Source organism: Bufo bufo, chromosome 1 (assembly GCF_905171765.1).
Source record: "Bufo bufo chromosome 1, aBufBuf1.1, whole genome shotgun sequence".
Lineage (NCBI taxonomy): Eukaryota > Metazoa > Chordata > Amphibia > Anura > Bufonidae > Bufo > Bufo bufo.
The window spans coordinates 721746355-721773967 of record NC_053389.1 but is presented as its reverse complement, the minus strand read 5'-3'; the positions used below and the strand labels follow the sequence as shown (position 1 = coordinate 721773967).

The window sequence follows — 27613 nt, the reverse complement described above, 5'->3', positions numbered from 1 at the left end:
CCTTTAAAGTGTGTGTTTTCAACATGGCAGCCCCTAGGGAAGGTTTTTAAAATAATAACTACAATATTATAAAATAAAACAAACATGTAATTCACCTTCGGACCATCTAATTAATAAAAATAAATACATGAGACAATCCCTTTAAGATGGAACCACGTATCAGCATTTGTTAAAGGGGTGTCTCAATTCAGCAAATGTCATTTATTATGTAGAGGAAGTTAATACAAGGCACTTACTAATGTATTATGATTGTCCATATTGTCTCCTTTGCTGACTGTATTCATTTTTCCAACACATTATACACTGCTTGTATCCAGGGGTTACGACCACCCTGCAATTCAGCAGCTGTGGTCGTGCTTGTACACTGTAGGAAAAAACGCTGGCCTCACTGGTGGCCGAGCTTGCATGCTATAAGAAAAAGAGCCAGCCTGCATAGTCGCGCATGTGCAGCAACTTCTGTCCTGGCCACCTTGTATCTGCACTGCAGTGGTGGCTGTGACCTCTGCAAAAGAGCAGTGTATAATGTGATGGAAAAATGAATCCAGCCAGCAAAGGAAGCAATACGGATGGTAATAATACGTAAGTTAGTGCCTTGCATTGACTTTCTCTACATAATAAATGCCATTAGCTGAAGTGAGACAACCCATTTAATTATCACGCTAGTCATACTGTCGGTGTCATACCCACCGTATCAAGCTGTTTCCTTAGCAAAACCTCAAAATGCTGGTTTTTGTGTAAGATATCAAAGACATAAACCATATCATTATATCGACCAATCCCTGACAGGAGTCTAACCTAAATGAACAATAAGAGAAAAAAAAACTAGTAAGTAACGCAATCTAGTAATGGAGACAACAGAATGTAAAGGGAGCTGACATACCATTAGGCTATACTCCTGGTTGGGAGCTAAATGCATCTCCGTCAGGTTGCGACATGCTTGGAGGACGCGCCCTATCCCTTCTAGGTGGCATGTCAGACTGAAGCAATCATGAGCAGAGATAAGGATTTCAATTACTAAAGCAACAAAAAGATACCATGAGACTCCAGGACAGCTGACAAGACAAAGGAACAAATATAAAAAATAGATTTTTGTTTTTACCTTAAAATCCTTTTCTGCATTTGGGGACACAGCACCATGGGTATATGCCCAGCTGCCACTAGAAAGGAAAAGTGTTGGCTCCACCCAGATGGACTATACCCTCTGCACAGACAGTAAACTAACCAGTTGGTACTAAAGCAGTAGCAGCACCAAACTCTAGAGTGAAAAGTGAAGCCAACATGTCCTAAACCAGAAAGAGTCCTGGGAAACCCGGTAACCTAACGAAGAGAAAAAACAACAAGGGTGGGATCTGTGTCCCCCAATGCATCCAATAAGAAAATGATTCAATGGCAAGCAGAAAAATAAATTTTTCTCGTGAATGGCATTGGGGACACAGCACCATGAAACATCCCAAAGCAGTCCCCGAGGGTGGGAAGAAACAGCCATGCGAAAAACCTAGCGCACAGCCGCTTGCAGAACCTTGTGACCCAAACTGGCATTGGCAGAGGCCAAGGAATGGATGTGGTAAAACTTGGAGAAGGTGTGAACTGATGCCCAGGTGGCGGCCTTGCAGACCTGAAAGGCAGAGGCCAGATGCCGGACAGCCCAGGATGCCCCAACCGCCCTAGAGGAGAGAGCGGTCAACCGAAAAGGGAATTATGACCCTTCGCTACATAGGCTTCCTTGACAGCCGACTGAATCCAACGGGAGATGGCAACTTTGGAGGCTTGTAAACCCTTACTTGAGCACTCAGGGACAAAAAAGAGAGAGTCAGATCGACGATACTCCGTTAGCTGGAGATACAGCCAGAGCGCCTGAACCACATCCAGGCAGTGGAGAGACTGCTCTCTGGGATGAGAGGGGTTGGGCGCAGGACAACCTTGTCCTGGAGAAAAACCCAAAAGGGAGACCGGCAAGAGAGCGCCACCAGCTCAGAGACTCTGCGAATGGAGGTAATCGCAACTAAAAAGGCAACCTTAAGAGAGACGTAAGACAGGGAGATCTCCTTCAAGGGGTCGAAGGGAGAGGACTGAAGGGCATCTAAGACCAGATTCAAATCCCATGGTTCCACTGGAGAACGGAATGGAGGGACGCGATGAGCCACCCCCTGAAGGAAGGTTTTCACTTTGGAACGAGAAGCCAAGGGCCTTTGGAAAAGCATGTAGAAAGAAAAAAGGAGCGTTAGAGTAAAAATACTCAAAACAGAACCAAGGGCTGTAGATTAGCCCTGATTCGTAAAGAAAGATTAGGAGGAAGAGTGCCAAGGGACAAGGTGCTATAGAAAAAATTAAGGGTTCCAGGTAGAAAGTTTGATAGGTTTTTAGGCAGCTCACACCATAGAAGAAGCTGGCCTCAGAGTCGAGGCTGCCCGTGATATCAGGTTTTGAGGAAAAAGCAATCAAAGGGTAGGAACCCGTGGATTGCAAAATATCATAAAATTTAAGCCTAAAATCAAATTGCTTTCATCATGACCCCGAAGCTGGACTGGCGAAACCCGGGTTGGGTGGATCTCTGATGAAAGCAATTTGATTTTAGGCTTGAATTTTATGATATTTTGTAAGTACAATAAAACCTGTTGGTTGCGGAACTACCTGGTGGAACTTCACTATTTGTGCTATAACTTCCCTCTAGGGTGCTGTTGTACGTGAGTGCACCAGCCTCTGGTTACCGATTGTTTGGCTACAAGGTGGATTAACCTGAACATTGGAAAGAAGGGTCTGAGATTGGAACTCTACACTCATAAGGCAGCGCGATCAACATTTTCTGGAACTTTGACTGTGAAGCGAGCTTTACCCACGACGCTTGGTGGATCTGCAGTGCCGATAAGTAACCACAAAGACTAGAGACTGCTTGTTTTGTATATCAAAATGTGAAGTGAATGTCAGGTTCCAGTTATTGTGGTTGAGATTATCGATGAACGTAGATAATAATGATGGACCCCCTCTCCAAATAAAAATAATGTCATCGATAAATCTTTTGTAGAACACTATATGCTCATGTCCAAGGAGGCCCACATGCTGCTCAAAAGCCCCCATGAATAAGTTTGCGTATGATGGGGCGAACTTGGTCCCCATCGCCGTACCACAATTTTGAAGATAAAAAATGTTTCTATATTTAAAATAGTTATGTGTTATAATGAATTTAATAGAATTGAGAATAAAATTTCTTTGTGTTGTTGGTAAATATTGATCCTCCATTAAAAACCCTTCAACTGCTCTTATACCTAACTCATGTTTGATGTTACTGTATAACGCTGATACATCCAACGTGACCCAAAGGAAACCTGGTTCCCAATTGATGTTTTGAAGTAACATAATTAAATGACTTGAGTCCCTAAGATACAAGGGGAGGTGTCTAACATATCTTTGTAGTCTAGAATCGACATAGGCGGATAAATTTGAAGTGATGGAGTCGATTCCTGAAATGATGGGACGTCCTGGGGGGTTGTTTAGAGATTTATGGATCTTCGGTAAGATATAAAAATATGGGATGGATGGAAAGTTGACTTTAAGGAACTGGGTTTCTTTTTTGTTTTTGACCTTCTCTTCTTTACCTATAAGTGAGAATAGTACCGTTGGGTCGTATGTAAGTGGTGTATAGTAGTTAGGGTCCGACAATATCCGTAGGGCTTCCTTATTGTAGTCCTCGGAATTCATGATCACTATACCCCCCCCTTATCTGCATTTTTTATTACTATTTTGTTATTAGACTTGAGTGAACTAATGGCTTCTCTCTGTAGTGAGGTAAGGTTATGGTGTAACTTGTTTTCTGTTTGGCTTGAATCTGTTAGAGTTTTTAGGTCCCTAAGGACGAGATTATAGAAGATATCTAGGAAAGGACCTCTATGTTCAAGCGGATAGAAAGTGGATCATGGTTTGAATTGGGTCTCAACAGGATTTTCAAATAGATCCTCGATCAGTTTGTCTACATTTTCCTCCTCATCTCCTTCCCCCATTAAGGTGTTAGGGTTTTTATTTTCATAAATGGAACCTGTTAGTTCTTTTATCTGAAAGTGTCTTTTGAGTGTCAATTTACTGATATATTGATTTAGGTTGACAAAAAGTTCGAACATATCGGGCCCTTTTGTGGGGCAGAAGGATAAGCCTTTTGCTAAAACATTGATTACATGTTCATTTAGGGTCTGATTGGAAAGATTAAAGATCCCCATTTCCTTAAGTGGGGGTTCAGTTGATGGCAGATTATCTAATGGAGTATATTTGTCCTGGATTTTTTGTTTTCTGGTTTTGTGTCGTTTCCCCCATCTACATCCCCTTCGTCGGATATTGGCCTTTTGTTTTTGCGGGGAGTGGGATCTATGGGGCTGAAGAATTGGGTGATCTTGAGATTCCGCTATAAGCGATGATTTCGAAAAGGATTTGGTTCGGTCATGGAGGTTTGGGGTAGGAATGGGGATAATAACTGGATGCTGGAGAGGACTGGCCTCCCTCCTATTGGGGTCCCTGTGTGTATGGATCTATCTGAAAGATTTGTGGGAAGAGCCAAAAACGGTTCTGGACTAAGGAAATCATTACTATATGTAGATATGTTCTCCAAACAATTGGCTGGAGAAGTAGATTCTTCCTGTTCGTCAGCTAGTGGGGATTCTTGTGTCTGAGCATAGAGATGTTGATGGTCTTGTGTCGGTGTATGAAAAATGGTCCCTTCTAGGGGGTGATCTCCCTTGAGGTTAGAGAGCAACCCTGGACTGTCAGGGGGGTGAGTGGGAACAGACTTTTGAATGGTATACGGACCTGATGGATTTCTCGTTTTTTCAGTTCCTGATGTCCGTTCCAATAACGGGTCATCGAGTAGATCTGTAGATCGACAAACTCCCAGTGGATTCAGATTCATTGTCTCACACAGGGTGACAGGTGATGTAGAGTGATTGTGGGATGCTGGGGGAGGTACTGTTTCGGATGGATTTTTAATCAAATTTCTAATGGCCTGTGGCATTGATACAATTTGTCTAGAGGAGTTAAAATCCTGTTTTACATGGACTTGGGCCTTATGATGGGTTGTGCGTTCTATTGGTGGTCCCATATGGTATTTATTTTGTGGATTGGGGCGAGTTGATCCTTTTCTCGATGTGTATATGGCTTCCGATCGGGTGTCAGGTCCTGAAACTATATTGTTTGTATTGAAGGGGTTCCTAGCTATTGTTTGGCTTCTGTAGAAGGTTCTACTTTGAATCTTACCCATGAGTGGAGGTATGAATTTCGTCCCATTGGTGACTGGTTCCCTTGTTATATGTCTGGTGCCATCTTTACCTTCCATGTTTCCATGGAGGAAGTGTGAATTATATTGCCATTTTCTAATCTGATCAGTGTGATAATCTCGCACATCTCGTAAAAGTTTCTTACACTTTTTTCTCACTTCCATGTATTCTAGCCTTCTGAAGAAATGTCTGGGGGGGGGGAGGATGAGGGTTCCCGTGTGGGTGGATCGAGAGATGATGGTTCTGAGTCCCTTCGACGTATTTTGCCATTTGTTTATAAGGAGGTATATAAGGGACTTTGAGCACCCATCCACATGATTATACCAATTGGTAGTAAATGATTCATCATTTAGGAATACTGGTTTGAAGTTTATCCGAAGTCCCCTGGGTATTATTCTCAGTTTTAGGTACAGGTGAAGAAAAAAAAAAAAACTGTCTGTCTATCTCGTGATGAATGAGGTCTTTCAGATCTTTGGACAGAGTTCTATTTGCACCTGTAGGCTGCAGTTCTCTTTTGCCGTCGTCTTTAGGATAATCTATCTTCATTAATTAGTGTTCCCAAGAGTTCAAATCCTCTGGGTTACTCAGGAAATTGAGCCCCTTTACTTCTCGGCATACTCTGAAGGCCAGATCTGGTAAGTCTTTATGTAGGTATTGATGTCCCGAGTCAGCTCCTAATGCTCCATCCGGTTTATCCATAAAGGATAGCTGGTAGGTTTTGCACGTAGAAAGAAAAAAGGAGCGTTAGAGTAAAAATACTCAAAACAGAACCAAGGGCTGTAAATTAGCCCTGATTCGTAAAGAAAGATTAGGAGGAAGAGCGCCAAGGGACAAGTTGCTATAGAAAAAATGAAGGGTTCCAGGTAGAAAGTTTGATAGGTTTTTAGGCAGCTCACACCATAGAAGAAGCTAGCCTCAGAGTTGAGGCTGCCTGTGATATCAGGTTTTGAGGAAAAAGCAATCAAAGGGTAGGAACCCGTGGAGCGCCACAGACTATCAGTGCAGAAAGGGTTAATTGGAACAGATGAAAGTGAGTTCTTTAACCACGTAGGTGATGACTGAGTAGATGTATCAAAAAAGGAAGTCAAGTCAGAGTTATACTCAATGGTCTTACATATAGTAATTAAAAATAGAGCAGATAAAACTGGATCAATAAAAGAGGTATCAATAAAATACATAAAATCAAAATGACAACACTGACGGCTGTTTTAGTTGTACTCGCTTCACCAGGGGGGGTAGTGCAAGATAAAGCTCAAGAAACTTGCACTTGCACTTGTGGTAATTTTATCATTGGAAATTTGAATATGGAGGTCACATACTCTATGTGGAACGCACACTGTCTAACCAAACGTAGGCATCCACTTCCTCCAGGCCCTCCCCTTCCGCCTGCGCTCCACAGACTCTCTGTGGAACGCAGGGCACAGCCCCTTCCGGCCCTCGTACGTGCTCCGCACTTTCCAGTTAATGTTGGCGCACAGCACCTGCGTGCGCCACAATCATACAGCACATGCGTGCGCTTTTATCGCACACAGCGCATGCGTGCATCCTCCCACCCACCTATTTCCATTATATTTTTTTAACTTTGCATTCACCTATACTACTTTCGTTTCGCGCATGCGCAATAGATTTTGGTTTCGCGCACGCGCAACAGACATCTACGCGTTCTTAACACCGGAAATATGTTTTGGTGCGTTCCACATACATACCGGATGCGCATTCATGCGCTCCAAACAAAGGACATGCAACACCCTACACCATTGGGCTTCCTGTCATTCAGGATCCGTATCCAGATCACGGACATTTGTAAGGGATTTTGAATTTGTTTATAATGACAGGGGAAAAATAATATTTTTTTTATGTAGATATGTTTTTTTTGATTGAAGGCATGAGAGGGAGCAGGACTTCCTGTTTGTGAGGTCATGAGCCCTCACTTTCATCTGTTCCAATTAACCCTTTCTGCACTGATAGTCTGTGGCGCTCCACGGGTTCCTACCCTTTGATTGCTTTTTCCTCAAAGCCTTTGGAAAAGAACAGACAAGGCTGAGATCTGGCCTTTGAGGGAGGCCAGGCGGAGATCTTTCTCAGGGCCTGCCTGAAGAAAGGCAAGACTCCTAAGGACGGAAAAAAGGAGAGGGTGAACCTCGCCAAATTCACACCAGGCAAAATAAGCCTTCCAGGTACGATGGTAAATCCTGGCCAACTGGGGTTTACGTGAATGAAGCATAGTTTGGATGACTGACTCGGAGAGGCCGCGGAACTTTAGGACCACGGCTTCAACAGCCACGCCGTGGACGCAGTGGTAGCCACCATGGAGCGTTGGCGAGCAGGAAGACAAGATCTGCGTACCACACTCTGTGGGGCCAGTCTGAAGCCACCAAAATGGCTGGGACCCAAGCCAATTTGAGGCGTTTGAGTACCTGAGGAAGAAGCGGAAGGGGAGGAAGAGGTACAGGTGACTGAATTGGGACCACCGAAGCACCAAGGCGTCTACCGCAAGAGCCTGAGGATCCCGAGACCTGGCGACGAAAAGCAGAAGTTTGTGAGTCAGAAGGGAGGCGAAAAGATCCATGTCTGGGATTCCCCAACGCTGACAGAGCTGTTGAAAAACCTTTGGATGGAGAGACCACTCGCCCAGGTCGAGACGTTGGCGACTGAGGAAGTCGGCTATCCAATTCTCGACTCCGGAGGTGTGGACAGCGGAGAGAGCGGGAACATGTCCCTCTGCCCACCGCAGGATGTGAGAGGCTTTCTTTAGGACCGCCATGCTTTTGGTGCCCCCCTGGTGGTTCAAATATGCCACCGCAGTGGAGTTGTCTGTCTACATCTGGACAGGATGACCGCGGAGGAGGGGAGTCCAACACGAGAGAGCTAAGTAAATGGCCCTGAGCTCCAGGATATTGATCTGCAGGGAGCTCTCCTGTATTGACCACTGACCCTGGGCTGTGAAAGACCCGATGGCAGCCCCCAGGCTGGCATCGGTGGAGATCACCTGCCAACGGGGGGAGGAGGAAGGATCTGCCGAGGGAGACGGTTCGGGGGTTCAGCCACCAACGCAAGTCCCAGCGGACCTGAGGGGAAAGGCAAATCGGGCGATGGAGGCCTGACGGAGACTTGTTCCACCTGGCCAGAATAGAGAGCTGAAGGAACGGGTGTGAAATTGGGCATAAGGAATTGCCTCGAAGGCAGCAACCATCCGGCCCAGAACACGCATGCACGCCCTGATGGACAGAGGAGACGGCTCGCGAAGACGAGCCACCCCGGACTGGAGGCTGTACAGGTTGTCCTCCCGGGACGAAGCTTTCACCAGAAGATCGTCCAGGTAGGGTATGACTGCAACTCCCCTAGCATGGAGAAGTGCGACGAGGTGAGCCAACACCTTTGTAAAGACCCTCGGGGCAGACGCCAGGCGAAGGTACAGTCATGTGAAAAAATTAGGACACCCTTTGAAAGCATGTGGTTTTTTGTAACATTTTTAATAAATGGTTATTTCATCTCCGTTTCAACAATACAGAGAGATTAAAGTAATCCGACTAAACAAAGAAAACTGAAGAAAAGTCTTTTCAAGATCTTCTGTAAATGTCATTCTACAAAAATGCCTATTCTAACTGAGGAAAAAGATAGGACACCCTTGCCCCTAATAGCGAGTGTTACCTCCTTTGGCTGAAATAACTGCAGTGAGACGGTTCTTGTAGCCATCTACCAGTCTTCGACATCGGTCTGAGGAAATTTTACCCCACTCCTCAATGCAGAACTTTTTCAGCTGTGAGATGTTTGAGGGGTTTCTTGCACGTACAGCCCTTTTCAAGTCACCCCACAGCATCTCAATGGGATTCAAATCTGGACTTTGACTTGGCCATTCCAGGACTCTCCATTTCTTCTTTTTCAGCCAATCTTTGGTTGATTTACTAGTATGTTTTGGGTCATTGTCATGTTGCATGGTCCAGTTCCGCTTCAGCTTTAATTTTCTAACTGATGGTCTCACATGTTCTTCAAGCACCTTCTGATACACAGTAGAATTCATCGTGGATTCTATGATGGTGAGCTGACCAGGTCCTGCTGCAGCAAAGCAGCCCCAAACCATGACACTTCCACCTCCATGCTTCACAGTTGGTATGAGGTTCTTTTCTTGGAATGCTGTGTTTGGTTTACGCCAAACATGTCCTCTGCTGTTGTGTCCAAATAATTCAATTTTGGACTCATCTGTCCAAAGAACATTATTCCAGAAGTCCTGGTCTTTGTCAACTTTATCTCTGGCAAATGTCAGTCTGGCCTCGATGTTTCTCTTGGAAAGCAAAGGTTTCCTCCTTGCACACCTCCCATGCAAGTTAAACTTGTACAGTCTCTTTCTGATTGTAGAGGCATGTACTTCTACATCAACAGTAGCCAGAGCCTGCTGTAGTTCTCGAGATGACACTTTAGGGTTTTTGGAGACCTCTTTTAGCATCTTGCGGTCTGCTCTTGGGGTGAACTTGCTGGGGCGACCAGTCCTGGGCATGTTGGCAGTTGTTTTGAAAGCCCTCCACTTGTAGACTATCTTCCGGACAGTGGAATGGCTGATTTCAAAATCTTTTGAGATCTTTTTAAATCCCTTCCCAGACTCATAGGCTGCTACAATCTTTTTTCTGAAGTCCTCTGACAGCTCTTTTGCTCTCACCATGGTGCTCACTCTCACTTCAACAGTCAGGAGCACACCAAACTAAATGTCTGAGGTTTAAATAGGGCAAGCCTCATTCAACATGCAGAGTAACGATCTACTAATTATGTGCACCTGGTGTGATATACCTGTGTGAGATCTGAGCCAATTTAAGAGGGAATACGTGAGGGTGTCCTATCTTTTTCCTCAGTTAGAATAGGCATTTTTGTAGAATGACATTTACAGAAGATCTTGAAAAGACTTTTCTTCAGTTTTCTTTGTTTAGTTGGATTACTTTAATCTCTCTGTATTGTTGAAACGGAGATGAAATAACCATTTATTAAAAATGTTACAAAAAACCACATGCTTTCAAAGGGTGTCCTAATTTTTTCACATGACTGTACCTTTCATATGACAGAGCTATGGGGACATGCAGATAAGCATCCCGGATCTCAATGGACGACAGAAACTCGCCCACCTCGAGGAAAGCAATCACCGACCTGAGGGACTCCGTGCGGAAATGACGAACTCGGACAAAATGATTGAGTGTCTTTAGATCCAAAATAGGGCGAAGAGAACCGTCCATCTTGGGAACAGTGAAGAGGTTCGAGTAAAACCCCTGAAAACATTCCGAGGTCGGGACAGGAACAATTACTCCCTGCGCGTGAAGGGAATGAATGGCCTGAAAAAAAGGTAGGCATAGGACGACGGTGGCGGCGGGGACAGTTCTGGGGCAGGAGAGAACTTTTCCCACCCGTGGCCTCAGAAATAAGCTCTTCCAAGCGCTTCCCAAAAAGCCTACTACCCAGGAAGAGGAGAGATATGAGCGCCTTTTTGGAGGCGGCATCCGCTACCCAACCATTAAGCCAGATCGTTTGCAGATGGCCACAGAGTTAGTGGCCACTCTGCTAGCGCGGCATGCCGATTTCAGGGAAACATCACACAGATACCGGGATGCCTGGAGAACATGAGAGGCAAGTAGATGGAGCTCCCCCTGAGTAGAATCCGGGGGCAGGGACCGAACAAGCTGTTTGGCCCAGACCATGCAGGCCTTTGCCACCCATGACGCAGCAAAGGCGGGACATATAGCAGACCAAAGGAAGGGCGGTGGCCTTAGCCAGACAGGCCACATGTGGATCTACCTGAGGAGGGACAAACCACAGTAATGGACTCCTCCTGCGGCCTAGACTAGGTAAAAGCCAGGGTCTCATATAATGAAGTGCCTGGAAAGGTGCGCCGTCTGCGGGTAGGAACCGCGGGCCCTCCGGGAAGGAAAAAACAGGTCGGGGGAGCTCCTGAGATGAAGCGAAGCCCAGGGAGTGGAAAAACTGAGCAAAAAGAGCACCTGGGACCTGAGGACAGGCCAGAGAAAATGAGGCCTAGTCCCGACAGAAGCCGGGGACTAAAGTAGAAGGTAAGGCCGGGAAGGAGGATGGGTGGCCAGGGAGGAGAAGGGAGCCCAGGGGCCCATCCCCTGGCCAGAAGAGGGAACTAACCCTGGAGACCCCATGGGACAGGACGGAGGGGAGAATACTTACCGTCCGACGTCTTCAGGCGCCGCAGGGTCACCCCTTCAGCAATCTCGCACCGAGGTGGGATTGCCGGCATGCCACTGCAGATGCAGAAATGGGGGACTGGGTGACCGGCGAGGTACAATAGTACTCGCCCGCAGGGGAACTACTAAAGTGAAGTCCACGATGAAGCCCCATCCTGCAGCAGGCAGAAGCCTGCGGAGAAAGAAAATCAAAATCAATTAAAAATTAAAAATAAAAAGCAGCAAGACCTGTGATAAAAACAGAGCAGTTCATGTCTGCCTCCTATGGACAGACTAAAACTGGTTAGTTTAGTGTCTGAGCAGAGGGTATAGCCCATCTGGGTGGAGCCAACACTTTTCCTTTCTAGTGTCAGCCTCCTAGTGGCAGCTGGGCATATACCCATGGTGCTGTGTCCCCAAATGCCGTTCAGGAGAGATATAGTATATAGGAAGACCAGATACTTACCACAATGAAGCTCAGTAAGTGGAACAGTCTCTAGATGATCCAGTAAATATAACCCCACAAGAGTCGGATCAGGACACAGCTTTGCAAGCTGAAGAAAGTTGGATCTGTTCTCAGAGAGGTTATATACCTCAAACTGACCTGCATACATACACAGATTATTAACAGTGATGGACAACCTTTCATGACGCCATCTCTTGAGTCCAGCACCAACCTCCTTCCTTGTTTAGTGTCCTCCATATCTTCAGGCTTCCTTCAGCAACAATATGGGCTACAGTCTCAGGGGAAAGTCCATGTGAAGTGATGACTGCTTGTGCTCGGTCACAAAGCTCAGGACGAAAGCTGGACAACAAGGTAACCAAAACTTCTCTTGGATCTCGGGATGATACTTCTGAGAAGGAACATCCAAGATCCTAAAATGTAGAACCAACAGGCAAATACAAAGTGGGTTTTGGTGCAGAAAAGTGCAGCCTCACACGTTTACTAACGGACGTATAGGCTTTCACATACCTGACTCAGCTCATACATACACAGCAGCTGTCTGCAGAAAGTCTTTCCATGTGAACAAGCATCCTTCAGGACCTCCAGATATGTGACAACAGGGTTAGTGGGAGTCTGAGAAGATGTGGAGTCCACACTGGATGCTATAGACAAAAGAATGAAAGTTAAGCAAAAGGTCAGATCAGATAATTTACCATATGGGAGGACCACCCAAACTAAAGATTATCTAGGCAGCCCCTTTATGGACATACCCAAAGCAGATGGGTGGAAAATTTTGAAAATATGTCTTTAGGACTTTATTAGGTAGAAGCAAGAATTTAATACATGTATGGCACCCTGCAATTTTACTTGGATGTGGTGGACGGGAAGGATTGCATTAAAAATATATGTTTCACTCACAACTTTGCAATCTCCTTCTCCGGTTCCATGTGTTCTCTTGTACGTCTTTGCCCTCAGTAATGATATCCTGGATATCTGGAGGCAGTTGATGCATTGTCATTTCTCCAGATGCCAGAGCCCGGCAGCTCAGCACAATCCATACATCACGATGGGAGAGCTGGAAGTACCTGCAAACACGGCTGGCTTCATGTACCTTACTGTCATCTAGTAGCCGGTCTATCAGACCACACAGTACGCGGGAGTTTGCATTTTTATCACCATGTAGTGGAGGAAGACTGAAGATGTCGAGAAGCTGAAAAGAGTTGAGTGCAGCCAGACCAGAAAATGAAAATTCTGAGGCAAACTTAGTAAAACCGGAAAGAGAGGACAGTAGGCGAGATCCACCAGATCTATTTAGTGTTTCTCGCTCGATGCGATACTTCCAGATCTGCTGTTCTAATTCTTCTAATGTCCTCAGAGAAGAGCATTCATGAAGAGAGAGCCAGTGCCCTGCAAGTGTGAACAACAGCTCTTGTTCTGCCAGTGCCTCCATCTGCTCTAATAGGAGGGTGCCAGTGGCTGCGTGATGGGAGGCTTGAGATTGAAAGAAGTTGGATGCCACTACAGGGGACAGCTGTTTGCTGCAAAAAGTCACATGACACTTCCGCCAATACTGTGCTCGGCTCTGTGGGCACCCCCATTGCCCCATCTCTCGAAGAAGGCTTTGGTCTTGTAGCACCTATACAAAAAAAAAAAAAAAAAAAACACATTCTGATGAGGCACTCCTTCCACATGTATCTTCTAACATGTCCAAATATAACATTATTTGATGTAAATGAGCTAAGGCCTGAAGAGACCATCAAATTTCAAAAATAATTTCATATATCATAGTGAAATATGTTGATTAACATATAATTGTTAGAAGTCCCAGTGCTGAGGGCCCCACCGATCGCTAGAACGAGGAGAGAGAAGTCCTTTACATACCACGCTCTCTCTCCTCGCTACAGGAGAGGGAATCGTGATGGCCCTATAGGTTTTCTATTGAGCCAGTTTCCTGCAGTAAGGAGTGAGAGCACTCTGTGTAAGGGCTTCTCTCTCCTCGTTCTAGCGATCGGTGGGGATCTCAGCACTCAGACCCCCACAATTAAAACCTTTGATATGTCGCTATGACATATCAAAAGTATTGTAAAAGCTCAGTAACAACCAAACCTCTTTGGTGCTGCTCTAAAACATCAGTAACTTGGAATCCCTAACATATTGCAGCAGAAAGGGCATACACATAAATCATGGGTCCTAATTAGCAATGTTCTGAATGGGTCCCACTACTCATTAGTCCTCCTTCAAATCTACCCTTTTTTTATTTTAGCTGCATGCAGTCACCTCTAGGGGGAGCTGACTGAATGACGCAACTAGTATTAGAGAGACTGAAATGAGCATTTTTTTCGGAAGCCTTCAAATCCCTGCCTGTTAGTGTTGTGATACGAAGTCAGTTAGCATGAGAGAATGGCGCTGGTAGGCGTTGGAAAGGAAATTAGTATTTAGCTCTCTGTGCAACTGCAGCGCCCTTTGCGCTTTGACAGGGCCAGGCATGCTTGATCACGTTTTCACTGCCTGGTCCTGTCAATCAAAGTGCAGAGGGTGCAGCAGTTGTAGAGAGCAGAGCCTCTAGGTGTAACGGCAACACCCCCATTGCTCCTAGAGGCTCATTTGCATATAGCAAAACATCATTTTTCTCAGCAATGTGATGTCTTCAGCTGCCAAGTGCACATGTAACAGGTCAGCCAGTGTCATAGGTACAAATCTGCTGACAGATGCCGTTTGACAACCATCTGCAAGATATCCGATATCAGTTCATGCTCACATCTGTATTATTCTGCTGTTTGCTGTTTTTGAAAACAGATGGCATGCTAACCTATATAAGTAATTTTTTTTTTGTTCACGGATCTGTGTGCCCGATCCAAGAATCATACCATAGGCCCCAATTTCATCCTTTTTTTGCGGATGACAATAGCCATTTCTATCAATGGGAGTGAGAAATAAAACAGAATGCCAACAGACGCTATGCATTTTTCAAGGATTTGTTTTTTGCAGTCTGAAAATCGGACAAGGCTTCAGAGACAGTGTGCTGGCTATACATGTCATGTAAACGAAAACGGCACAAGATAGACCTTTACAACAGTGACGTACAAGGCGGTCACAGCACATAGGATGTATTGATGCCCAGAATCATTTACCTCTTCTATAACCAGATTGTCAGTGGGCAGATCTGCAAGTTCAGCTACTTGATGAGCCAAAGCGAAGTGAGCTCCTTCCAGCAGAGTCTGCAGCAGTCTCTGACACTCCACCTGGAGCGCGGCGGGGCTGTAGTCTTCTATAAGCTGCTTCCTAATGACAACAGGATAACCGTCCAGGATTTGGTAGAGAGCATTCAGTTTGTGAATATCCATTCCTACAAGATTAAGAATAAAGATTCCATCTTTAGTAACACTTGGCTTAATATTTAATACACATATAAACACATACTGCACTTACCTTCACAGATGTTATGGCTGCCGCTATCACAAAGAAACTGCAAAACTTTCTGTAACTCATATGGAGTCCGGCTCTGGAGAAGAAGAAGCTGGAGTAGATGAGAAGCCCGGGCGTGAAGCCACAAGACAGGGATCGGAGCGGGGTGGGAGCAATCGGTAGACTGGAGCTGTAAGATAGGGTGCATTTTATATACTATCCACCTAGGCAAAAAGCATGGAGCACAGTACATAGATAGAAACGACATAATGTAGATTGCTCACACTCGTCATCCTGCCCTGGAATTCCACTACTTTATGCTCGGCCTGTGTGTAATTCTTGTGATGCAGACAAAGCTCATACATTTCAAGCAGGATCAGCAAAGGGCAGTCCTATAAGACAGCAAACGGAGCAGTGTCATATACCTGTATGACATTTTACTCATGGAGGGAGATTACGAGGATTTCTTCATCTTGATTACATGGTTTATAATGTTGTCCCAATCCCTGCTTTCTATGCCACTCACTTGCCCATCTCTCATCAAGAAGTACCTCCATAAATATGCTGAAGGCTTTCTCCAGTGTGCCGCTATCCGCCCTTGCCAGGAGAATATCCCAAATCTGCACCAGATCTTCCAGGCTCCACTTATGATCAACAGAATCAGACATTGTCTGCGTGATCTCTGTATAAGTAGCAGCATCCACGGAAGTCACGATCCAGGCACATAGACACGAGATGGGGTCTGCATCCTAATTAGCAGAAGAAGATACATTCGTAAGTTGAAGAGCTAGGCCAGCGACAGAAAGCAGCAGTTAGAGCATCAGCTTCATTATACTAGGTGTTAATCATAGATTCAGTATGCATGTGTCAACCTCCCCAAATATTACCACTAAGCATTTTTAACTCGTGAGCGGGGCAAGATATATAATGGGTTTATGGTAAAGTTCCTGGGGTCTATGCAGAGTAAAGGGTTAACATCAGCCACCCTTGTGACCTATGGCACTGATGTGGTTAATGTCTGTACACATGGTGATCTAAAGAACAGAAGAGGTTGCTGCCAGGTTCCCTGGTGCTCTAGGGCAGAGGGTTATTATCAGCATTCCAGGTGGTCTAGGTCAGAAAAAAATGTAATGACACCAATCTTGGTGGTCTAGGCCAGCGAAGGGGTTATTAGTTGCATTCCTGGTGCATTCCAGGCACAAAAGGGGTTAATACACTATATTTTGTGGTCTAGGTAAGAAAACCAGTCAAACTACTCCCTGGTGGCCTAGGAAAAAGAAGGGGGTTAATGCCAGTATCCCTGGTGGTCTAGAGCAGAGAAGGGGTTAGGCTAAAAATTCCAGATGGTCCAAGACAAAAAAAAAAAGGGATTATTTTTAAAATCCCTGGAGGTCTGTAGGGTCATATATCATACCTTAATACCTAAGTAGAGTGGAGGCAATAGAGCGTACATGCTGGAAACGTTCAATGCATGCACCAGGATGGGAAGGCGATTGGCTGGTGGATGAGCCAAGCACATTACTGTACAGGGGACCTAAAACTTCTAGGTTGTTTGGGTAATTGCAGGTTGGGCTTACACCTATTTCATTAATGTAATTCGTCATGAACATGTTGGGTGAATGGAAAGGTAACTTGTAAAAAAATAAAATAAATTACTGCAAAAGCAGTGGAGAGCTGAGGGAGTTTGCTGAGGAACAGGCTTTGGGAAAAGATGGGAGCTGTTATGCTGCAGAATCACTCTGCCATGCATGATGGAGGGGACAATGGTCAGAGCTCCTAGCTTCTTTCATCAGTGTGTACTTAGGTAAAGCTCTAACATTGCTTCAGGAGAGCCACATAATAACTACAACATCTTCCTTGCTTTAGGGACCACTCCAGTTGCCAGAAACTGGTAGATGAGCTGATTGCTAACAGGTCCACATTTAGATATGGTGCTGATCAGACAAGACAACCCCTTTGAGCATTCCATAACTGCTTCATGGACACGTTCCCTAAGAGAGTTATAAAAAGTATCACACACTTGACTGGCCAAGGCCACATGGGGCCCCTGGGGTAGCCAAGGCCACATAGGGCCCCTGGGGTGGCCAAGGACACATGGGGCCCCTGGGGTGGCCAAGGACACATGGGGCCCCTGGGGTGGCCAAGGACACATGGGGCCCCTGGGCTGGCCAAGAACACATGGGGCCCCAGGGGTGGCCAAGCAAGAACACAAGCTGGTACCTGAATGCTTACACCTTTCTTGCTGACATAGTGCTACTGATGGGTTTTGATTTGAAGTTGTGAGCCGGTGAATGTTTCAGTACCATCTACAGCACGCACCTGTGTAGAAGCAGCCAGAGCACTGAATAGTGGCACTCTCCATCTCATACACTCCTTCAGAAGCATCTGTCCTGGTTCTTCCATACTAAGGCATTTCAGCAGCACATGGTGGAGACTATCCCAGGTTGTGTCACTGACAATTCTTTGCAAGGAGCAATCACTGGAGACTTTGTCTTGTAACGCCAAGGAGATATGACTACACAGAACTGGATTCAAATCATCCAAGACATAGAAGACCTGGAGAGTAAGACAATATAGGTAAAAACTCAGCAGAAGACTGGAGAGAAAGAAGGAGGAAGCTGGGTGTGAGGGAACTGACCTGTTCTGGGCTGTTTGTATGAACCAGCAGCTGCAGCCAGTCTTGTCTCTGTGCACAGTACCTCAAATAGCTGGTGCTCATAGGAATATCATGGAGGAGACAGAACTGAACCACTGTGACCCATAGACTGTGAGGAGGAAGTGGACTGCAGGAAGAAGAGTCAACTCATGATCAAATACCTCTCACTCTCCCTAAGAATGACTGCACAGCCTTCCCCTGGTCAATCCCCAATGTCACAGTACATCACTTATACATTACTACACAGTGTACAGCATATTTAGATGGAAATTATCCCATACACTGGTGTTCCTTTTCTGAGGCCACCTATAGATTAATCTGGCCCCGATTCTTGATGGTTAATGCGGTTGTCTGGTGGGATAGTTTTTTTGTTTGTTTGTTTATTTTTCAGAAAAATGGGTAGAATGGGTTACCGGTCCCCCGCCGTGCTTGTCCTCACCTCCGGTCTGTGTTTACATAGGTACACTGTGACATAGCTGTAACCACACATGACCACTGCAGCAATATATACTGCTGGGCCAGTTAGTGGCTGCAGTTACATAGGGGACAACTTACAAGAGATCATCATGATTCCACTGTGTTCAGCATTTTCTGAATGATTCTGGGAAGAAGGGATGCAAATAATCTCTAAACAAGCTTTGTCTCTGATGCCACCAGATGTAAGGCAGCTATCCTATAAGTCAATGTTTGACCCTTTGAATAGGCCTAGAGACATGACTTGGATAATAAATAAGCCAGCATCTCATCTGCAGACAGCTGTTTTTCTGACATGGTATTGTGGAAATCCTGCAGAGAACACAGGGTTTAATCTCCTGCTGATCTTTTAAATCTTTAAAGGGGTTCTCTCACTTCAGCAAATGGTATTTATCATGTAGAGAAAGCTACAACAAGCCACTTACTAATGTATTGTGATTGTCCATATTACCTCCTTTGCTGGCTCGATACATTTTTTTATCACATTATACACTGCTCGTTTCCAGGGGTTATAACCACCCTGTAATCCAACAGCGGTGGCTGTGCTTGCACACTATACAAAAAGGTGCCAAGCTGCCAGCCTTTCTGGTTGCTGGGACCGTGGGAGTGCACATTGGCCGGTGCTTCTTCCTATAGTGTTCAAGCTCAACCACAGCTACTGGATTGGTCGTAAACCCCTGGATATGAGCAGTGTATAATGTGATGAAAAAATGACTCAAACCCACAAAGGAGGCAAAGTGAGCAAATGAAAGCTGACCGAGGAGATGGGACTTTATGATCTTTTTGTTTTACTGCAGGCAGGGAAGAGGAGGAAGGATCCTGCTTCAGTCACTTGTCTTACAGCTTGTCAAAGGACAGTGAGGAGCAGGAGGAGGGGAACGCTGATCTTCTGGGACCCAGAGAGAACATTTCTTTATAGATTTCTCATTGTTAATTGTAATATAAGTATCATGGTTTCAAATCAAACTGTTTCCATCTCAGATTATCTCACACTCACTGCCTAGACTGGAAGGTTAAATAAAACAAAAAAGGCTTTATTAGTATATGTATATATACACAGTACAGACCAAAAGTTTGGACACACCTTCTCATTCAAAGAGTTTTCTTTATTTTCATGACTATGAAAATTGTAGATTCAAACTGAAGGCATCAAAACTATGAATTAACACAAGTGTGAAACAACTGAAAATATGTCATATTCTAGGTTCTTCAAAGTAGCCACCTTTTGCTTTGATTACTGCTTTGCACACTCTTGGCATTCTCTTGATGAGCTTCAAGAGGTAGTCCCCTGAAATGGTTTTCACTTCACAGGTGTGCCCTGTCAGGTTTAATAAGTGGGATTTCTTGCCTTATAAATGGGGTTGGGACCATCAGTTGCGTTGAGGAGAAGTCAGGTGGATACACAGCTGATAGTCCTACTGAATAGACTGTTAGAATTTGCATTATGGCAAGAAAAAAGCAGCTAAGTAAAGAAAAACGAGTGGCCATCATTACTTTAAGAAATGAAGGTCAGTCAGCCGAAAAATTGGGAAAACTTTGAAAGTAAGGGCTATTTGACCATGAAGGAGAGTGATGGGGTGCTGCGCCAGATGACCTGGCCTCCACAGTCACCGGACCTGAACCCAATCGAGATGGTTTGGGGTGAGCTGGACCGCAGAGTGAAGGCAAAAGGGCCAACAAGTGCTAAGCATCTCTGGGAACTCCTTCAAGACTGTTGGAAGACCATTTCAGGGGACTACCTCTTGAAGCTCATCAAGAGAATGCCAAGAGTGTGCAAAGCAGTAATCAAAGCAAAAGGTGGCTACTTTGAAGAACCTAGAATATGACATATTTTCAGTTGTTTCACACTTGTTTGTTATGTATATAATTCCACATGTGTTAATTCATAGTTTTGATGCCTTCATAGTCATGAAAATAAAGAAAACTCTTTGAATGAGAAGGTGAGTCCAAGCTTTTGGTCTGTACTGTATATATATCTTTTGGGCTACCACTCTTAATTCAATCAGAGCAGACAGATGAGATACAGGGCTGCTCAGTAGTGCTAGGCAGGTAACTAATTCCCTGCAGTAACTAACACTTATCTATGTGCTATCAATTAGTCACCAAGGCACTGCCTTTAAAAGGGTTGTCCAGGTTCAGAGCTGAACCCGGACATATCCCCTTCTTCCCCCACTCAGCCCCTCTGACATGAGCATCGGAGCATTTCATCATCATTTCATGTTCCGAGGCTCTCCCTTGTGCTGTATTGCACAGGGCAAGGGCTTTTTTGTTTACATTTTTACACTGCTAGGCAGAGGCTTTCGCCTAGCAGTGTTATGCTCTGATGGGCTCTGATGGGCAGGCTTTAGCACTGCCCTGTTTTAAAGGCTAGGGCAGCACTACAGTCTGCCCATTAGTGCTGGTGACGTCACTGTGTTCCCTGCTAGGCATAAGCCTACGCCTAGCTTACCCATGGAGAGCCTGGTATGCCTCCAGAAAAAGCCCTTGCCCTGCATGATTCAAAACAGGGCAAGGGAGAGCATGAAATGCTCTGATGCTCATATCAGGGGGGCCGGAGGGATGAAGATGGGGATATGTCCGGGTTCAGCTCTGAACCTGGACAACCCCTTTGAATTCAGTACAAGTGACAATACCCCAGATGCAGCCTACCCTGATTTCCACAAAGACTGCTTCAGCACACAATGCTTTATCATCTAGTTTCCCACTATAAGCACCTGTTGTTGCTGCCAACTATATACAATGTATGATGATAAGTGGGCAGGAATCCGTGCTTATAGGTACAGATACAATGTATCTCCAGCCAGCACAGTCATTGTTTAGTTTATTTGAAGATTCTGCTATTTCCCATTGTATAATAGTATTTACTAGGAGGCTATCATGTTTAGTAAGCTATCGTGCTCAACACGTTTCAATACCCTGGTTGTAAGTATCTCGTCAGGCGCTGGACAGCTACTTCTTGGCACAGCAGATCAATTAGGTCTCTAAAAGCAATGATGGCGTGCTGCCAGATGTCCAGCGCTAGGATATAGTTGGCAGCAACAACAGGTGCTTATAGTGTAAAACTAGAAGATAAAGCACCGTGGGCTTTGTGGGAGGGTGGCCTCTGGGGTACTGTTGCTTGCACTGAATTTAAAAGGAGTGCTCTGGTAACTAAAGGCCCCTTTATACAGGTCAAGAATTGGCCATATAATCGCTAACCAGCCTTCATAGGAACATTCGTTAGCAATTATCTGCCGATGTCGATGTTACTCGATGAATGAGTAAACGCTGGTTCATCGGGTAAAATGATCACTTGTTCCTGCCTGCTCTGATTGAATTGAGGGTTGCAGACCGATTTTTAACTCAAGATATACGGATAAAGACTTAGAGGGAGCCTGTCACCATGAAAATGCAATGTAAGCTTCAGGCGGCATGTTCTAGAGCAGGAGGAGCTGAGCAGAGTGATGTGTAGTTTTATAGGAAAAGATTCAGTATAAACTGTATATTATACATTTAAATGTCTCTTCATTCTGGACGTTGAAGCCGAGGAGGCGGACCTATCAGTGATTGACAGCCTTCCCTCTACGGCTGTGTATACAGAGATAGCTGTCAATCACTGATAGCTCCGCCTCCTGGACTTCTAAGCCAAGAATGAGCAAGAATATAAATGTATAAATTACAAGTTTTACGGAATCTTTTCCTATAACACTATACATCGATCTGCTCAGCTCCTCCTGCTCTATAACATGCTGCCTGCAGCTCAGACGTGTTCAACATGACAGGTTCCCTTTAATTGTAATATGAGACATTATAGGATCAATGGAAAAGAGGAGATGAAGTGAACACATTTTCTGTAATTAGCATTCCTTTGACTGTAATGCTCTTTTTATTTTTATAATTATCAGCATACTTTCACTTTTTTTTTTTTTTCCATTGTAACTGCCCCACTCTAGTTTAATCCAAGACATCTGTCTTCTTTATATTATACACACTATGCTCTTTTTTTCCTCTCTTTCCTCCTTTTTTCTTCCTCATTTACACCATGTCATATTTTATTATTTATTGTGTATATTTTAGGGGGCACCTGGTTGTGTCTCTTGTGTGTTTACACTATTTCTATGCTTTGTGCTGTTTTATATTACATTAAACCTTTAATAAAAAATAGAATTAAATCCAATGTAATAACTTAAAGAAAAAGAAAACAAACTGCTTTCTGATGATAGTGCCATGAACCTATTCTTACTAACACCCATAAACCCTTGTTTCCAGGGCTGTATAGACATATCATACCTGTCATCCTGCTGCAAAGTTGCATCCACCACGTCTTCTAAGCTTAGTAAAAGATCTTTTGCAGCCTCTACTTCATTTTCCACTAGTTTTGACAGCCTCTGAGCTGAAAAATTAAACAGGCTTATTTTTTATTATATACTGCATAAGATACCTATAAAAAGGCGATCATCATTAACATATGACTTTCTGTATTTGTGACCATGTTGCCTATACATGTAAGGCCTCATGCACATGACCGTATTTCTACACACAGACCCATTCGTTTTTATGGACAGCACACTGACGTCACCCATGTGCAGTGAATGTGGAGATCTCTGGACCCATGTGAGGTACAGGGCTGGTTCTAGCTTTGTTAGAAAGAGATTTTCATGTATGATTTCATTAACTTAAAAGGGATAACCCTTTTAATTATCAGTAGTAACATGCCACGTAAAACAGTATTAATAAAAAAAAATATCATCATACCTAATGCTTTTATGTGGAATTTGTGTCCCGACTCCTCCTGGAGAGATGAACTGTGCCGTAGGAGGACGTTGGCCACATTTACATCCACACGAAGCTTGTAACTACTAAGACCAAGTAGCTCAAGGAAGCAAACGCAGGAGGAAATGACAACGGGGACATGAAAGCATGACAAGGCTAGTGAGTACACATCTTCTGCAACCTGATGAATTCTGAAACAGAAAATAATGAAAAAGGGGTTATAAAACAAAAAGTAAGGAGGGCCCTAGTTCTCGTGATCGGTGGTGGTCCCAGAGTCTGACTCCCACCGATCAGATGCTTACCCTTATCCTGTGGATAAGGAATATGTTTATATCTTGGTACAAACCCTTTATGTTGTAAGAGAGGTGTAACAATGTCAGAATGCGGGATTAAGTCATGTAATGGGAATATAATAAAATGAGCAAAGGAAGTAAAGTGCACAAAGAGGTCTAGATCCTAGGGGAACTCTGGACTTACAGCTGCTTGGGAACTTTGCTTTTCAGAAGATGATGCACAAGAAAAAAGGAAAAGGCAATGGATGGCCGGCCACTGCGTATATAGAAGAATGTATCCAGCTGCTCCACTACTGACAGATCTTTCACCAGTTTAGGACAGGAGCAGTGTGGAAGCGCCGAACTGGTGTCTGTAAAAGAAAGCGTGTTAACAGTGCCAATGGGTCGAGTGCCTTTGTTTGTCATGTGCCAGGTTACTTACCACTTGCTGCCAGAGAATTTGTTGGCTGCCATGTGAAGAAATGCGCAGGATGGAAGGGTGAAAGGGCCTAGAATAATAATAAAATAAAAAAAGCAAACACTTGTTATCACTCCAATGCTTTCAATCAGTCTCCAGTCCCAGGAACTATCATCCTCTTTTGGTGTCTGAAGAAGTCTCCAGTAATATGACTGTCACCATCAGAGCCACAAGAACGTGGAGAACTAGTAATGGTGTCAGATGCTAAGCGACAATTCAAACACACATTTTTGCAAGTTTCTGTTTAGTCATATATATCATCAATGCCTTATATTTAGTTTGATTTTTACTGTACCACAAGCGACATGTTTCCGTCTCTATGATCAGGTAAGACTATATCAGGTCCTGAATAGGCTTGCTTCGCTACCCCTAAACTCTGTCCATATGCTTTATTAGAGAATATAAATGTCACAGAGGTGGCTCATAATGGAGAGCTGCTATTTACAAGCTGCCCCAGCACTGGAGGACCCGGCCTATCCATGCACTACATGGCCAGCCAGACATGGCTTCCCCAGTGAATAATAGTTGATCACCAGAGGTTAGAGAAACCTGGAGGTCGGCTGATCTTGAAAAGGAGGTTGTCTTAGTTAACAAGAATCACTCTTTGTAGTTCTAGCTAATAAAATCCTAAAAGGAGCCCACCCCCTTCCATTAATCCAGAACTCCCTGAAAATGAGTATCTGAAAATGGTTGGAGCCCACCCCCTTCCATTAATCCAGAACTCCCTGAAAATGAGTATCTGAAAATGGTTTTCTGAGCCATACTAAGGCCATAACTCATGTATACAGCATAAATACCCGATGCCTTCTATAGGATGTGCACCGTACCTGCAGAAGATGGTAAAGAGTAATGTCAGGAGGTGATCCAGCGTTAGACGGGTGCTGGGAGAAGAGAGCTGCTCTGAGCTTGGGGTAGGGGGTCAGTGCCATCTTTAATAATGGAAGGTCTACATTCCATTGGCAAAGGCTTGGCTCCTCACACTGCTTCAATACCTGTCATGAAGAATCAAGCAACATTAAAAAGTGAAGTTAAGTAAGTAATACTTCAAAGAAGGCAGGAATATGCAATGATTAAATTAATTACCCCATCAATTCCTCCAGGAGCATACATGATTGTCGCAAGAGCAAGGAGAGTATGCCCATCCAGGAGCATATTGTTTACACTTGGCTGGCAACCAGGCATCAGCATATGGGCGTTGGACAGGCTGGCCTGGAACATCCGATCAGCATCTAACGGTGGGGAAATGTAAGCTTTAGGCATAAAGCAACGTGGTGGATACCCTACCATCACTAGAGTTGTAGAACATTTGTCTTACCTGTATTGTCACAAACTTGTCGAATATGCACCAAAAACCCAAACCATGGGTACGTCTCATGTAAGGTTGTCTTGGCCAAAGCAGAGCACGTTTCTGGATTCAATCTGTGAATATCAAGTCACAAGAAAGCTGCATCATAAGTACATGCATGCATTCGATCTGTGGACCATAAAAAGCAAGTATATGTGGATATTTATTACTTTACTCACTTGTACAGCACTGACTTATTCCACAGTGCTTTACAGACATTATCATCACTTACTGTCCCCAGTGGAGCTCACAATCTAAGTTCCCTACCAGTATGTCTTTGGAGTGTGGGAGGAAACCGGAGAACCCGGAGGAACCACAGACAAACACAGGGAGAACATACAAACTCCATGCAGATGGTGACCTTGGTCAGATTTGAACCTAGGACCCCAGCGCTGCAAGGCGCCAGTGCTAACCATTGTGCTGCCCATACTGTGACAACACAATACAAATAATGACATTTCTAGTCAATACCTGTGACAATCTAGATAACTGTACAGCATGTACTGGAGTCCACGCTCAACACATAAGACTACAAAGCTGTTATGAACATCTGGACTCTTTGAAGTAGTGAGTTCCATCAGTCTCCCACTAATGGCCAAGCGTTCCACAAGGAGCTCAAAATCTTCCACTTCAGAGGGAATAAAAATGTTCATCCTGCAAAACAAGCAAATTATCATTTTCCTCCATAAGAATTAGAGAGCACATTGCAATCTTTAATGACACTAATACATGGACACAGATATTTAATACTGCCTCTGATGACAAAGAGATGATGGCGGGAAGTGATCTGCACAGACCAAGAAGTGGTGCCTATTACTAGGAAGAATTATTTTCAAATACAGATAGTGGAATGGAAAATTAAATATTTACATTTAAAAAAAATATTTTTAAAATAAAGACTTGATTTTTTTTAAAATAGGTCATTTTCTGATGACACATTCACTTTAAAACATAAAATAAGTGTTACCACATATTCACCCACCACTAGATGGTATGTACTGCCTGTTCAGCAGCCTCACAGAAATGAAGAACAGAGTCATCGCCACAGCTGAACCCAAGGGCCCCCGATTCCCAAGAGCCGCAATAAAATTTAAGGGGTATTACCATGTGAGACAAAAAAGGATGTCCCATTACAACAACTTATCCCCTATCCACAGGGGGATAAGTGTCAGATCAGCAGGGGTCCCGGACGGTCACGATAATGTGGGTCATGTTCCTGTGTTTGATTGGAGCAGCAGACAAACCTGCGTGTCCACGTTACATTCAGCTGTACAGAACCACGTGAGATAGCCAAGTACAAGTGCTGAATGGAGCAACAGCACGCATGCCTCCATGATTGGCAGAAACCCCAGCAGTTGGGAACCAGCCGATTAGACACTTAGGGGATCATTTACGAACCTATATATGCCACTTTTGTGGCGTATATCTGCTCAGATTCTGTCGGACGCCATTTTGCGGCAGAGTCTGAGACTTATTCCCCCCTCACGCCAGGTTTAAAAAAAGAGAGTGTGGCTTGGGCGGGGACGGCAAGGAAGGCCTGTCTCATCATTTGTACTCACCGAGCAAGAGTAAGGACAATGGTCTAAATGTAAGACAGCAAGGAATCTGTCTTACATTTAGAATCTGTGGATAGGGGACCAGTTGTAATGGGATAGCCCCTTAAAGGGGTTCTGCAGTTTTTTTAAACTAATGATCTATCCTCTGGATAGATCATCAGCATCTGATCGGCGGGGGTCTGACACCCGGGACCCCCGCGATCAGCTGTTTGAGAAGGCTGAGGCGCTGGCAGTAGCGCAGTGGCCTTCTCGCTGCTTACCGCAGGCCCAGTCACATCACGACTAGTATCACTGGCCTGGACGGGGCTAAGCTCCGTTCACTACTGCTAGCGCCTCTGCCTTCTCAAAGACTGATCGACGGAGGTCCCGGGGGTCAGACCCCTGCCGATCATCAGTTTAAAAAACTGCAGAACCCCTTTAAAGGGTAACTGTCATATTTTTATTTATTTGCTAGTTTTTTAGAGCTAGGTATGTATACCGGAGTTAGTCTGTCAATGATTGTCAAAAGATCTGTAATTACCTTATAACAACAGCTTTCATTAATGTCCTCTGTCCCTTTCCACTGCTCCCTTAAAAGACCGTTGCTGTGGCTTGTCTGTCTTCCCTTTAGTGTAAACAGAAGACAGAGGGGTGGTCCTTCACACTGCATGCCTGCATTAGGCTTCAGAGTGTGGAGGCTCAGTAATCCAATCATATTGGCTGGCAGGAAGCTGCTGGCTACAGCAAGCATGTATGTAAAGTGAGGGAAAGCAGTTTTGGCCTCAGAGAACTGGCTAGAATAGATTTTTTGATGAAAACATGACAGTTA

The 27613-nt window shown here is 44.6% G+C and overlaps 1 protein-coding gene across 2 annotated transcripts in view; it reads right to left on the bottom strand.

Annotated features, from left to right (window-relative positions):
• Nucleotides 1–27613, bottom strand: part of SPG11 (SPG11 vesicle trafficking associated, spatacsin) — a 72011-nt gene that overhangs the window by 5059 nt on the left and 39339 nt on the right. For both annotated transcript variants that reach the window (XM_040414358.1, XM_040414359.1), the window contains exons 17-36: nt 25721–25903; nt 25220–25323; nt 24988–25133; nt 24732–24896; nt 23869–23935; nt 23632–23797; nt 23137–23345; nt 22672–22774; nt 17911–18055; nt 17592–17828; nt 15824–16021; nt 15557–15664; nt 15297–15462; nt 14999–15213; nt 12786–13503; nt 12396–12529; nt 12100–12298; nt 11889–12026; nt 881–1014; nt 688–795 (exon numbers count right to left, since the gene is read on the bottom strand). In XM_040414358.1, coding sequence (XP_040270292.1) covers nt 688–795; nt 881–1014; nt 11889–12026; nt 12100–12298; nt 12396–12529; nt 12786–13503; nt 14999–15213; nt 15297–15462; nt 15557–15664; nt 15824–16021; nt 17592–17828; nt 17911–18055; nt 22672–22774; nt 23137–23345; nt 23632–23797; nt 23869–23935; nt 24732–24896; nt 24988–25133; nt 25220–25323; nt 25721–25903 — 3643 coding nt within the window. The remainder of the gene's footprint in view (nt 1–687; nt 796–880; nt 1015–11888; nt 12027–12099; nt 12299–12395; nt 12530–12785; nt 13504–14998; nt 15214–15296; nt 15463–15556; nt 15665–15823; nt 16022–17591; nt 17829–17910; nt 18056–22671; nt 22775–23136; nt 23346–23631; nt 23798–23868; nt 23936–24731; nt 24897–24987; nt 25134–25219; nt 25324–25720; nt 25904–27613) is intronic.